Source organism: Oryza brachyantha, chromosome 3 (assembly GCF_000231095.2).
Source record: "Oryza brachyantha chromosome 3, ObraRS2, whole genome shotgun sequence".
Classification (NCBI taxonomy): Eukaryota; Viridiplantae; Streptophyta; class Magnoliopsida; order Poales; family Poaceae; genus Oryza; species Oryza brachyantha.
In genome coordinates this window covers 29,339,086-29,352,320 of record NC_023165.2, presented here as the reverse complement: position 1 = coordinate 29,352,320, position 13,235 = coordinate 29,339,086, and the positions used below count along the sequence as shown (strand labels likewise).

At 43.3% G+C, this 13,235-nt stretch overlaps 3 protein-coding genes across 3 annotated transcripts; 2 read left to right on the top strand and 1 right to left on the bottom strand.

The window, feature by feature from the left end:
- Positions 1-1,478: 1,478 nt before the first annotated feature.
- LOC102715559 (26S proteasome non-ATPase regulatory subunit 12 homolog A-like) lies at positions 1,479-5,267 on the top strand. Its single transcript, XM_006650841.3, has 11 exons — positions 1,479-1,638; positions 1,804-2,001; positions 2,684-2,791; positions 2,885-2,989; positions 3,097-3,153; positions 3,236-3,432; positions 3,941-4,040; positions 4,138-4,250; positions 4,346-4,499; positions 4,589-4,666; positions 4,762-5,267. The coding sequence occupies exons 1-11, from the start codon at positions 1,636-1,638 to the stop codon at positions 4,978-4,980; spliced, it is 1,332 nt and encodes a 443-aa protein (XP_006650904.1). The 5' UTR covers positions 1,479-1,635; the 3' UTR covers positions 4,981-5,267.
- Positions 5,268-5,609: 342 nt separating this feature from the next.
- LOC102708326 (monothiol glutaredoxin-S7, chloroplastic) lies at positions 5,610-7,741 on the bottom strand. Its single transcript, XM_006651962.3, has 2 exons — positions 7,078-7,741; positions 5,610-5,881 (listed from the first exon to the last, which is right to left on the bottom strand). The coding sequence occupies exons 1-2, from the start codon at positions 7,739-7,741 to the stop codon at positions 5,826-5,828; spliced, it is 720 nt and encodes a 239-aa protein (XP_006652025.2). The 3' UTR covers positions 5,610-5,825.
- A 36-nt stretch (positions 7,742-7,777) lies between these two features.
- LOC102708048 (elongation factor Tu, mitochondrial) lies at positions 7,778-11,570 on the top strand. The gene is made up of 12 exons (XM_006651961.3): positions 7,778-8,042; positions 8,158-8,233; positions 8,324-8,416; positions 8,518-8,592; positions 8,733-8,837; positions 8,948-9,038; positions 9,125-9,330; positions 9,845-9,928; positions 10,424-10,489; positions 10,566-10,628; positions 10,892-11,129; positions 11,218-11,570. Exons 1-12 carry the CDS (start codon positions 7,858-7,860, stop codon positions 11,286-11,288), a joined length of 1,353 nt encoding a protein of 450 aa, XP_006652024.3. The 5' UTR covers positions 7,778-7,857; the 3' UTR covers positions 11,289-11,570.
- The last annotated feature ends 1,665 nt before the right edge of the window (positions 11,571-13,235 follow it).

The window sequence follows — 13,235 nt, the reverse complement described above, 5'->3', positions numbered from 1 at the left end:
GCATTTAAGGATTGCAAAACAAATGGGCAAAGTGCAGAGCTTCTAAGGGGACTGGTGGGCATCCGTCGCTATAACTCGAAATTCAAAGAAGTCGTTGGGGTACACTGGAAAACACCGCCATCATACTACATATGCAAAAAGAGCCATACTTCATTTCTTTATCATGCAGAAGAGCCATATGAGTCTCTCAAAATTAGATGTTTATCCATTGTTGAGGACTTCTATTGAAGAAAAATAGATAACATTTGGATTACTGGAATATCATTTCCATCTATGTAGAAAGTAAGTATCACATGAGAAGACATGCTAATAGCAATGGTGAATTAACACTCGTCTAATCTTTTTGTCCTTTTGATGGAGGATCAAGGCATGCAATTGTTGAGTGGGCGATGACAAAATGTGATGGCATAAGAGAGCATCGCCTTGACCCTTTGGCCACTGCAGCTGCCACAAGGGAACAAACTTGGTGGCGCTTGATGGACCGCATTGCCTCATCTTATCTCGTTTCTCCATAGCTGCCATGAGCTATAACTAATTATAGGGGAGATTCGTGGATTAAGTCGTTGTTTGTTTAGGTTATAAGCCAACTTTAAAGCTAAAAATCACAAACCTAAATGATTAGTCCATCTTTTCATCTATTTTTTAGAAACCATAAGCCACTCTTATAGTGTTAAGCCAAAAGTTAGGTCGGAAATATTTTTTTTGGCTTATTTGAATGAGAGGTATAGTCTCTTGTAGTTTTTAAGCAACCGGTTTATAAGATAGTATAAGCCAAAGGTTAACTTAAAATCTTAAATCAATAAGTCTATTCCAAAACAAAGAGGACCAGAGTTGTTAAGTCATGTTCTCCATTCCTCTCACACAGGTGCAGGAAGAAGATACTATTACATCGACTTCATGGCTACTAACAGCAAGTGCAAAAAATTAGAAAGTATTCAACAAAAAACTTCACATACTTACTAGATTAGTATTTCAATCCGTAATATCAAATGATTTATCAAGCCATATATTAGAAATATCACAACAAAAAATTGTTAGAGGAGTAAAGATTGACGAATCATTCAACTAGAACTGAATTTAATTTCCAGAGATTTCTAAGAGCAAGACTAATAATATAGTCAACAAGCTGGCTGTAAGATTCTGTGTAGTCTTCTTATAGCTCACTCATATAGTAGTTAACTTTTTATCGTTAATGTATGACTCATATGTCTTTCTCACATAGTTTTTTAGTTTCTGTGCCTGAACTGGCTACAAGCTTACAATTTGCTTATTCACTCTCTCTTCCATATCAATATTTAACCAGCTTATAGCCTGTTATTATACTTGCTCTAAAGGATAATCGTTTGAAATTTTCGTAAAATTGTGTGTTGTTTGTAAAGGGGAGCAGGTGGGGGCTATAACCCGAATTTCAGAGGAGCCGCGAGGGCGTCTCCGCAAAACGCCGCCACCACAATACCACACCACACCATTCCAGGTGTGTGTGTGTGAGAGAGAGAGAGCCCTACTCCCCCTTCCTTCTCCCTCTCCTCCCCCGCAAGCAAAGCGACGCCGCCTTTGTTTGCCTTAGATCTCCTCGACTCCGCCGCCGCCGAAGCCGCAGCCGCCGGCGTCTGCTCCCCCCCCCAACCCCCAACCATGGTGAGCTCCTCGCCCTCCTCCCCTTCCCATCCTGCCCGTCCGCCCGACGCTCCTTTCCGCAGGGGGTTTTTGCCTGCCCCGGCGCTTCTCATCTAGGGTTTCGATCCCTCGCTCGCTGATCTCCGGCTCTGCAATCTGACTGTGCTGCTTCTCGGGTTGACGCAGGAGGGTAATAGTACCAACCTCGATGCGGCCATAGAGTCGCTCCTCAACGTGGAGAAGCAGATGAGGCTGGCCGGCGACGTCCCCGGCACCAGGAAGGCCGCCATCGACATCGTCGAGCTCTGCTACAAGGCCGCCGCGTGGAAGACGCTCAATGATCAGATCGTGCTACTCTCCAAGAGGAGGGGCCAGCTTAAGCAGGTCAAGCTCTCGTCCTCTCCTACGTTGGTGCTTGGTTCTAGTTGTATTTAGCTACTGAAGTGATATGTACAAAGTTATACTGACTTGATGTGCATGCAAACTACAATTTCCGTGGAGCACATGTAATCGACTCTAATAGATCATAACTACTGCTATCATGTTGTAATTCTGAATAGCCATTGATTTTTTTAATCTTGGAATGCGCTTAGAGTTATTCTACGCTTTAGCAATCGTTGCTATCGATTACTCACAATCAAATCATCTACACTTAAAGAAAGACGATGCCATGTCTAGCTTGATGTAATTGGATATCTGCCCTTATTCCTAGGGGAAACTACATAGTAGGGAAGACATGCCATAGTTCTGTGTAAGATCACTCTTTGCATTGACTATGACTATTGCAAAGCATTATGTGTTTTGGTTAAGCCTCAAGTGATGTTTTGTTGAGTACTAACTAACTGCATAATATATTTTACTTAGACTGCACACATTTTTCTCCCCCAAGCTATTTCACACTTGTTTCTCCATATCTCATACTTAACGTTTTCTTGACACATTTAGTTATTTACAAGTTGAGCAGATCTCATAAGCTGCCTGTTTATGTCTGCAATACTCTAGCTGCTGCTATTGTGCTCTTTGTTTGTGTGTGGCATGTCTAACCCCTAATTCTTTATTTTTACAGGCTATTACTGCCATGGTTCAGAAAGCGATGGAGTACATTGACTTGACACCAGACATGGACACACGTATTGAGCTAATCAAGACGTTGAGCAGTGTGTCTGCTGGAAAAGTGAGAATCATGGCTACTCAAATATTGCTTACTCCATAAGATCCATTGCCTTTTCATGTGTGTAGTCTCACATCAAATGTGCATCCACTGTAGATATATGTGGAGATAGAGAGAGCAAGATTGATCAAAAGACTTGCAAAAATCAAAGAGGAGCAGGGACAGATTGATGAAGCTGCTGATTTAATGCAAGAAGTTGCTGTAAGTTCAGGCTGCACTGGAATTCAGGACATACAGTTCCATCTACTATAATCGCCCTAGTGTTGCCTTCCCATTATCTACATAATGTCTAACATGTTCATCATCAGGTTGAAACATTTGGCTCTATGGCAAAGACAGAGAAAATTGCATTCATTCTGGAGCAGGTATAAAGCAAAGTTCAGTTATAAAGCTTCAAATCGTTACAGAAGCCTGTTTTCTAAAATCTTTCTGTAATCATGGTCACAGGTCCGGCTGTGCTTGGATCGTCAAGATTATGTGCGTGCACAGATTTTATCCAGGAAAATCAGTCCTAGGGTATTTGATGCAGACCTATCAAAGGAAAAAAAGAAACCAAAAGAAGGTGACAATATTGTTCAGGAAGCCCCAGCAGAGATACCTTCCCTCTTGGAACTGAAGCGCATCTACTATGAACTGATGATTCGGTATGTGTTCCTGCGCAGTGTGATTAATTCACCATGAATTCATATTTCTTCTGGTAATGTTGTTTGAAGTTTATACTACTATTTTGTTCAGCAAAAAAATGTTGACTGCATGGTTCATGATCTAATACATAATAGTGGTTAACTATTTAGAGTTATCGGCTAAGTTGATCTAATGCCTGGTTGATCAAACACAAGAACTAATGTGGTGCCATAGCACTTAAACTGAACAATTTGACCATTGTTTCTGTATCTTGTATTTTATTTATTCGCGAGATCTTCTTGTGTGGTTATCTGTCAAATATGTTTGCCTTTGTTTGCTATCATCATGTTGTGGTTACTGCTTGAGTGCCTTCTTTGCAGAATGCAGAATACATCAATATATTTTTTAGGCTACAATTCTGAAAACTATATTTTGTGTTGATTGGATTCTTGCTAACTGAATGTTAGACTGTTATCTGCTAAAGGTATTTTTTCTATATGTGGTGAACTTCTGTTTGTCTCTATTCAGCTATTACTCACACAACAATGATTACCTGGAAATCTGCCGTTGCTACAAGTCGATTTACGAAATTCCATCAATAAAAGAGGATCCAGCAAAGTGGATACCGGTAAAGCTGTCTCCCTCACTCGACTTGCTCTTACTTGGCTTGTGCTCAGACACACTCTACCTACAACAGTTATTTGACTGCCTGAATTTGCCTGTAGGTTCTTAGAAAGATTTGTTGGTATTTGGTGTTGTCGCCTCATGATCCAATGCAATCAAGCCTTCTGAATGCTACACTAGAAGATAAAAATCTATCTGAGATACCAAATTTCCGGTACATTATGTTACTTTCAGAATTACAAATCACCATGGTATTTTATGCTCTTTCTAATGTTCATTTAATTACCTTTTGCTGTTTGGATAAAAAAGGTTACTGCTAAAGCAGCTTGTTACCATGGAGGTGATTCAGTGGACAAGCTTGTGGGAATTCTTCAAGGAAGAATATGAGAACGAGAAGAATTTTCTTGGAGGAGCTTTGGGTGCCAAAGCTGCAGAAGATTTGAAGCTGAGGATCATTGAACATGTATTGCTTATTTGGCTTTGGTCGTTTTCCTCTTTTCATTCTCTTGCTTTGTACTTGTCAGTTGATTTTCAGTTCATTGCTCTGTTCAGAATATCTTGGTTGTTTCAAAGTACTATTCAAGAATTACCCTGAAGAGACTTGCGGAACTTCTTTGCTTGAGCTTGCAGGTTTGTGTGTCCCACCTTCCTAGCATCACTTATTTCTCTTGTTAATTTGCTTAGCCTACCAAGATCTAATCTGTTCAACCATTTTCACACTTCAGGAGGCAGAAAAACATCTTTCGGACATGGTGAACTCAAAGTCACTGATCGCGAAGATTGACAGGCCAATGGGTGTTGTATGCTTCCGGACAGCTCAAGACAGTAACGGGATACTCAATTCCTGGGCATCGAACCTTGAGAAGCTCCTTGACCTTGTTGAGAAGAGCTGTCACCAAATACACAAGGAGACGATGATCCACAAGGCGGTGTTGAAAGCTTAATCTGTAACCATTTTGCATTGGCTGGCTTGCTTAGGTTCTCTGCCTGGCCTTCCATGGTCAAATTTTACAATCACAGGACGTCAAGCTTTTCTCAGCTCAAGCATCACCTGTTTGCTTTGGGAACTCGTGCGTGAATGATCTTAAATACTGTGACCACAGAATGATGAATATTATTTGTTGTTGGGGTTCAATCGCTGTCCTCCAATTTGCTTAACATGTGTATCTCCCGAATATTATTTGAATTCTTGGATTCTTCAATCAGATGTCTGGATTGTCTTAGGTTCTGCAGATGCGCAGGTTCTCAGTATGATCTGATCTGTAACGCGTCCAGTTGTGATTTCAAGTTTATGAAGATGCATCGTATGTAGAAAAGATTAAAAAAACGAGGTTTTATTGTCCAGCTCTGTTTTTGCTTGCTTGAAGCACGGTGAACACAGGTGCTTACATAATTGAATTGATGCTAGCCAAACTGTGCACTGGAAAACAATATGTCGAACTACTTGGGCAAAGTAACTCAAGACGGTGTCTGGCAAATGTTCCGTTCCAGGTTTTGTCGATCTTTTGCGGCATATATGTACAGTATTACTGCATACACCAAACAAACAATTGGAGCTGTGACATCGACAGTGTTGCAAAAGGAAGTATTTGTCCTCAAAATGTATGAGTCGACTAGAAATTACACAATTTATTATATTGAAGAGTACATTGGACGTTTGGACCTCATTTCTTGATGAATTGGAGTGTTTACAATCTTAGCATCCCAGCTCTGTCATGGCTAAAGACCACATCGTGAAGGGCCATAACATTTACATGTACTCTATGGTTGTTTCAACTATCAATGTTTACTAAGAACACATTGCTTTCTCTAGTGTTTCCTGCAGTTCTCCATTCTTGTATGCTTCTGCAAGTATAAAACAATGCAAGCATTAAATCCAACTGAATTATTAAAACGTTGACAACATCAACATGACCATCTTTGGGTGTTCAAGGGAAAAAAACAAACATGCAATCTAAAAGTGAAGGCTGAAGAATAAACTACAATGAACCCCCCCACCCCCCTAAAAATGACTCCAAATTTAAGGTTAGAAATTTAAATTTTGGCTTTTAAGCACAAGCATAGCAAAAAGATAGACTGCAAATACACAGTAGGATACACCAACATTAATCATCCCCACATATATTTTGTGTATGAATTGATAATTTCGGTTTTTTCAAGTATGTAAACATCCTACCATGATGAACATTTCAAGTGTTGATTTCTTACTTCATGGATTTGTTTTCTTCTGCACGACCATTTTCTGCAAGTCAGCTGGTTGCTGAGTGCACCATTCACCTTAATTTATGCTGGCAAGATGGACGATAGATGATACATAATTTTGAACGGTTATTCCTTACATTATAGGTTCTGAGTGTATAGGTGGCAACACCGAGAAAACATAATAGAGCAGACTTATACAAGCTAGTTGGTAAGCCAAGAACAACAAACCAGATAATAACCAAATGATAATGATGAGAGGGGTGAAAGGAAAAGGTGAAGGAGCATGTCTTGGAAATATGGATCAGGGTTTCACAAGCCACTCTTTTATACTGGAGGATGGGAAGTTTTCTACACAATGTTTCGAGAAAAAACTTACGGTCAATACAATAGCATTTTTTTTTTGCTTTGAACGCAAAACTTGTAATCAGATACTCTGAGCACCATGTTTCCCAGGGAGTACCATATTGTCATGCCATGAAATTTGTCTGTATCTCAAATTAAATATTTTTACTAAATTATGCCGCCTATGAGGTTATGGCATCATCAAAATTCAGAACAACGAGAAACGTTTGATCTCTGATCTCCTTGAGAAGTTTCGATCAGGGTTATTAATTTCTTATGGAGTAGACGCGATTAAGCGGGCAACAGCATGTCTTCAGCACTGGTGAGCTATAGTATGAACGGAATCAACATTTGCCTAATCTACAAACAATGCATCAGATCAAAGAGGTGAATTGCGTATCAATTCTCATGTAAGCTCTGGTCCGATTCAATGAAATCAAGGGTGCTAAAAAGATTCAATTATTGAACAGCGAGCTTGTGTGAGACAAGTGGTATACCAACGGTGATGTCGCATCCGCCGAAGAACTCGCCGTCGATGTAGAGCTGCGGGAAGGTGGGCCAGCTGGAGTACTCCTTGAGCCCCTGCCGGAGAGCCTCGTTGGCGAGCACGTCGAGCGTCTCGAAGGGCACGTCGAGAGACCGGAGGATCTGCACCACGGTGTGGGAGAAGCCGCACTGGGGAAAATCCTTCGTCCCCTTCATGAACAGCACCACCTTGTGCGATGCCACCACCTTGTCCAGCGTCGCCCGCATCTCCGGCGCCAGCCCACCTCCCGCCGCCGCGAGGCACCGCACCGACCGCGCGCCCCGCGGCGAGCCGGGCGAGTCAGAAGCCCGCGCCTCCGCCCCCCGGCCGAGGCTGAGGAGCCGCCAGGCGGGAGGAGGCGACGCCCGAGGGAGAGCGACAAACTTCGCGGAGACGGGGAGCGGGAGGGACGCGCCCGCGAGAGGCCTCGCGGCAGGGGAAGCGGCGGCCATGGCGGCAGCGGTGGCTAAGCTCGTGGAGCGCGCGCGCGCCGGCGGCGAGGAGTGCGTGGCTGTGGTGGACCGGCCAGTGATCCCGTGGCAAAACTGTAATTTCCGCGTGTTTTCTTTCTTGTGGCCGAGGGCAACCGACACTGGGCTCGATGGGTCTAGTGGGCCTCCGGCCCATAGATCCATCCATATACACAGCTTCGAGGTGGTGGGTTCTCCCCTATTCGACTCCGCCTAAAGCCCTAAACCCGTCTCGCCCTTCGCTCATCTAGCGCCGCCGCCGCCGCCGCCGCCGCGACGCGATGGCCGCAGCCGCAGTGCTCCGGAGCCACGGCTCGCGCCGCCTCCTCTCCATCCCCACCCTCCGCGCTGCCGTGATCCCGGGCCCCGCGGCGCTCCCGGATGCGCAGGCCGCGGCGCCGCAGCAGCCGCCGCCGCCTATGGCTGGAACCCTGTGGGCGAGGTCCATGGCCACCTTCACCCGCACGTGAGTGCTCCTTGGATCAGATCCGTTGCTCCCTTCTTGGTTTCCTCTTGCGGGTAGCATTTAGGGATCAATCCGTGTGACTCGCGGTTTGAATTTGTGGTTAAATCTGTCGCAGGAAGCCTCATGTGAACGTCGGCACCATTGGGCACGTCGATCATGGCAAAACTACCCTGACTGCTGCGATTACGAAGGTTTGACTTGCTATATATAGCTCAAGTTCAGTTTTTCCTTGATGTTCAAACAATTTAAACGCGTGAAGCGCGTCTTTATGCTCATTGCAGGTGCTAGCCGAGGCTGGGAAGGCCAAAGCGGTTGCTTTTGACGAGATCGACAAGGCACCGGAGGAGAAAGCAAGAGGAATCACCATTGCAACGGTGAGCCTTACCACTATTTTTTTTGGACCAGATGATAGATGATGCATTTGTTTGTCATTGCTTGCAGCTAAAGTATGACATATGTGGTGCTGGTTGTGTAGGCTCATGTGGAGTATGAGACTGCTAAAAGGCATTATGCTCATGTGGATTGCCCAGGGCATGCTGATTATGTCAAGGTAAGTTGTTGATATTATATGTTGACAATCTAGGGCACTATTATTCATAAACAATAACCATAGATGTTATGTATGCTAAATTGAGTATTATTCTCTTGCATCTCTGTTGCATTAGACTAATTTGATGTGCACATTTTTAGAACATGATCACTGGAGCTGCTCAAATGGATGGTGGTATTCTTGTTGTGTCTGCTCCTGATGGTCCTATGCCACAAACAAAAGAGCACATTCTTCTTGCTCGGCAGGTATTGAATTCCTGACAATTGTTGATCCTTACCACATTCAATGAGAGTCTTAGTGTGCTATCATTCCATCTGTTGTACTGATTACACAGGCTTTCCTCTCTACCTTTTAGGTTGGTGTGCCGTCACTTGTATGTTTCTTAAACAAAGTCGATGCTGTTGATGACCCTGAGTTAATAGAACTTGTGGAGATGGAGCTTCGTGGTATGCTAGCATTCTTCATTCTTTACATTGTTTCTATGTGTTATTTTTGTGCCTTCATTTAATTTTACTTTTTTGTTGTCCTGCAGAGCTCCTCAGTTTCTACAAGTTTCCTGGGGATGAGATTCCAATCATCCGTGGTTCTGCTTTGTCAGCCTTACAAGGAACTAATGATGAGATTGGAAAGAATGCCATTTTGAAACTAATGGATGCAGTTGACGAGTATATCCCTGATCCTGTGAGGCAGCTTGATAAGTCTTTCTTGATGCCAATAGAAGATGTTTTCTCTATCCAGGTGATTAGACTTAATCCAATGCAATACTACACAGCTGTTTTTCTTCTTCACTGTAGTTTTCTAATTGACTACAATTAAAAATTTCTTGAATTCACTCTTTGCTGTGCAAGGTACGATGAGTGAAATATCTTGTTCTGTGGAAAGAATTAGCCTTCTAATTTTAGAACAGGTTCAAGGTGTAGTAAATGATGTACTCATTATCATCTGTTTACACAAAACTATTTATTAAAAATGATAGGCATACAAGAGTTCAAGGTGTAGTTTTCTAATTATTTGTTCATACAAGAGTTCAAAGCAACACTTTGTTCTGTGATAGGTATTCTGTTTAACTCAAGCAAATACTTTTAAGCATTACACCCTCAGTTTTTATTATGCCAATGCTGTTTTTATTATGTATTAAGCTTAATTGTTTATATCATGCCAACGTTTGTTTTATAATTATAAATTTTAGTGTGCCAGAATTCTGTTTTTTGGCTAGTAATGATGACACGGGCCAATTGATTTCAATCTGCAGGGCCGTGGCACCGTTGTGACAGGGCGTGTTGAGCAGGGGACAATTAAAACTGGTGAAGATGTTGAGATCTTAGGTTTGACTCAAGTGAGTAAAAAGATCTTATTTGCCTTCTGGTAATGAAGTCCAGTAATATGGTTTATATTGTTTATTATATGTTCTAGTTCTACATATCTGTTCTTGAGCGTTAAACCTGCTGAGTTTTCCGAGATTCAAGAATCCAGAATTACTGTACTGAAACCTTGCTCCTGATGTTACACTGTATGCACATTTGAGTTCATGCATTTTGTGCCATGGAATATGTGTATATCATTATGGGTTAACTGGATATATTCTTTAGGGACTATGATAATTGTTAAATAAAAATGTAGGCCTGCTATATAAGCCTATAAATATTTTCTATGCCCTTTTGGGACTGTCCTGTGTCGATTCTGAGGTGTTTGCAATACATGAACTCATGGTTTCAGTACATCAATGTTCCCAGTCTACCTTTTATGTTGCTACTCTTTTTTTTTATGTATTGTGAGTTGTGATGAATACTTCTTGGTATTGTGAATTGTGATGAGTACTTGTTTGTCACAGAGTGGTCCCTTGAAGACTACAGTTACAGGTGTTGAGATGTTCAAAAAGATACTGGATCATGGAGAGGTAACTGTTCTGAAACTAAACCATCCACCATTGTTTTTTTTTAATCTGGAGTCTCATAGATACAACTTGTGTTCAGGCTGGTGACAATGTCGGTCTTCTTCTTCGTGGTCTTAAGCGTGGTGATGTACAACGTGGCCAGGTTAACATGCCTAACTTTAAGCAGGACCTATAGAAGGCTGATCTAAATCTACCTTTATTCTATTCTTAAGGAAACTGATGGATCAAGATATTGCTATCTGTGACGCAATAATAATTCTTTGATATTGACAGAGTTCCATTATCTCTAACGACTATATTCCCTAGCATCTCTTGTGCTTTGAGCTTCTTAACCAACATTTCTTCCTCATTGATATTTTTTCTTTTTTATTGATGCTCCTACATCCCATTTGTTACTATTTTCAGGTGGTGTGCAAACCTGGTACCGTTAAGACATACAAAAAGTTTGATGCAGAAATCTACGTCCTTACAAAGGATGAAGGTGGTCGTCACACAGCCTTCATGTCAGATTACAGTCCACAATTCTACTTCAGGACTGCTGATGTCACTGGAAAAGTTGTGTTACCTGAAGGCAAAATGGTTATGCCTGGTGACAATGTAACTGCAGGTTTTGAGTTGATATCACCGGTTCCGCTTGAGCCAGGTATACACCATTTTCGACATCAACCTTTTGGTATAGGTTGTTGCTATTGAAGTATTATAACATATTTGTTTCATTTTATGCTATGCAGGCCAAAGATTTGCACTGAGGGAAGGAGGAAGGACAGTTGGTGCAGGAGTTGTTTCCAAAGTTATCGAGTGATCTGTTTCCATTTTATTCTGCGTAGTGATTTTAGTGACAAATTAGTGTTCATAGGGAATCAAAGATTATCCGACCGGCAACATGTGAAAGCGAAGACGCTGAGCATCTTCTCTGAATACATGAGGTGCAGGGATGGTTGGCTTGGCCACCATTCTGAACTATTTCCTTTTCTTTTCCATGTCTGTCGTTGTTGCTGTATAACAACGAGTTTAGTCATCTTAACACGTTTTTTTTGGCCAATAGCTTGGTAACTAAATAAGAAAAAATTCATCATTAGCATCTCAATAGTTAATGCTGTTTTCTTTCGTGATTTTCTGTTTTGTTTTTTTCCCGTGTATTTGTAGTTACTCACCGAATACATGTCCGTCGTAATTGAGACAATAAATAAGCGATCAGTCGTGATGAATATGTGCTAGCCATCGATGCCTTCCTCTGCAGCCGATATGTGCCGCATCTAAACGATCTGATCATGTAGATTTTCAATCGATACTATACGATGAAAAACAAATTGAAGATGTAAAGCAAAAATCTGTCCAAAACATGAATTTCTAGTTTCTTCGTGCCAGAGGTTAAACGTTTTTATATAAAATAAGCAAATACTGAAAAATAAATACAATAAAATATCACAAAATCAACTCTATGATTAATTTTTATAATCCAAATTCTCTTGTGCTAAGATGAAGGGAAAAGAACACGGCAATCAATTTGAACAAAGTACAGTCTTTTCGGCCAAAACTGGGATGTGAATTCATCAGGGTTAATTTCGCCGTCACTTGTTAAGTTGTTTTTAGTTTTTTTTACTAGATACACATCTATTTCCCTAGTAATTCACATGATCATCGCACAACGAATCAACAGGGGGTAGTATTCACATCATCACATCAACAATCCACCCAAAGAAGCCCTAGAAACCAAGAAGCGGCGGCGGCGGCGGCGGCGGTGCAGCCCTTGATCAAGATAGCAGCAATGCCGCCGCAGCTCCCCACCTCGCGCGTCAGGTCCACCGCCGCCATCTCTTCTTCCATCGCCGCCGCCAAGAGGCCATCTTCCATCTCCTCGCAGCCGCCGGCCAAGAAGATCATGGCCCGCCCGTCGTCGGCGCCCGACCTCACAGCCATCTCGCCCGCCGCCGCGGCGGCCAAGAAGATCGCTCGCCCGATGACGACGACGACGACGTCCAACCTCGCCCCCGCCGCGCCCTCCGCCGCCAAGCCGCGGCCGCCGTTCTCCAACTCCAAGACGGCGACGCCCAAGAAGCCGGGCGCGCCCTACGACGCCAGGCCGCGGCCGCCGTGCTCCAACTCCAAGAAACCGGCGCGTCCGGCATCCGGGTTGTCGGAGCCGCCGGTCGCCGCCGTGAGCGTGAGCGTCCACCCGGTCCGGCGGCTCACGTGCGGCACCGCCGTGTACGTGCGCACGAGGTACGTGAAGATCACCGCCAGGTGCTGCCTCGTAATCTGGCTGCCGGCGAGGGTGGTCTCTTCCTCCGACGCCTACCAATACACCGTCAAGTACGCCGCCGACCTCCACACCATGTTCGCCGGTAGGGTGGTCCGCGTGCCCGTCGGCAACGTCAGGCCGGCGCCTCACCGAGCCACCGCCGCCGCCGAGCGTAGCGTCTGGTGACAGCAATCCGCTGCTCGTCCATCAGCTATCCTAGAAAGATTTTGTTTTTCTTTCATCTTGCGGTGATTCCCTCTGTGCCCAAACTCAAACTCTGAAACTGGCACAGGACAGTGTACAGAAATCGAGTTTTTATAAGCCTTTTGTGTGGTGATCATTTGGCTGATAAGCGCAAGAGCTTCAGTTTTGATTTCCATCCTCTTGGTTGCATGTTCTTCTTTGGAAAAGAAGTTCCTTCTGCCACTGCGTCGAACTGTATCTTCAGTGCAGTAGGCGCAAAAATATATTTTGTGGCATGTCATGAGCTAAAGTTATACAATGGCT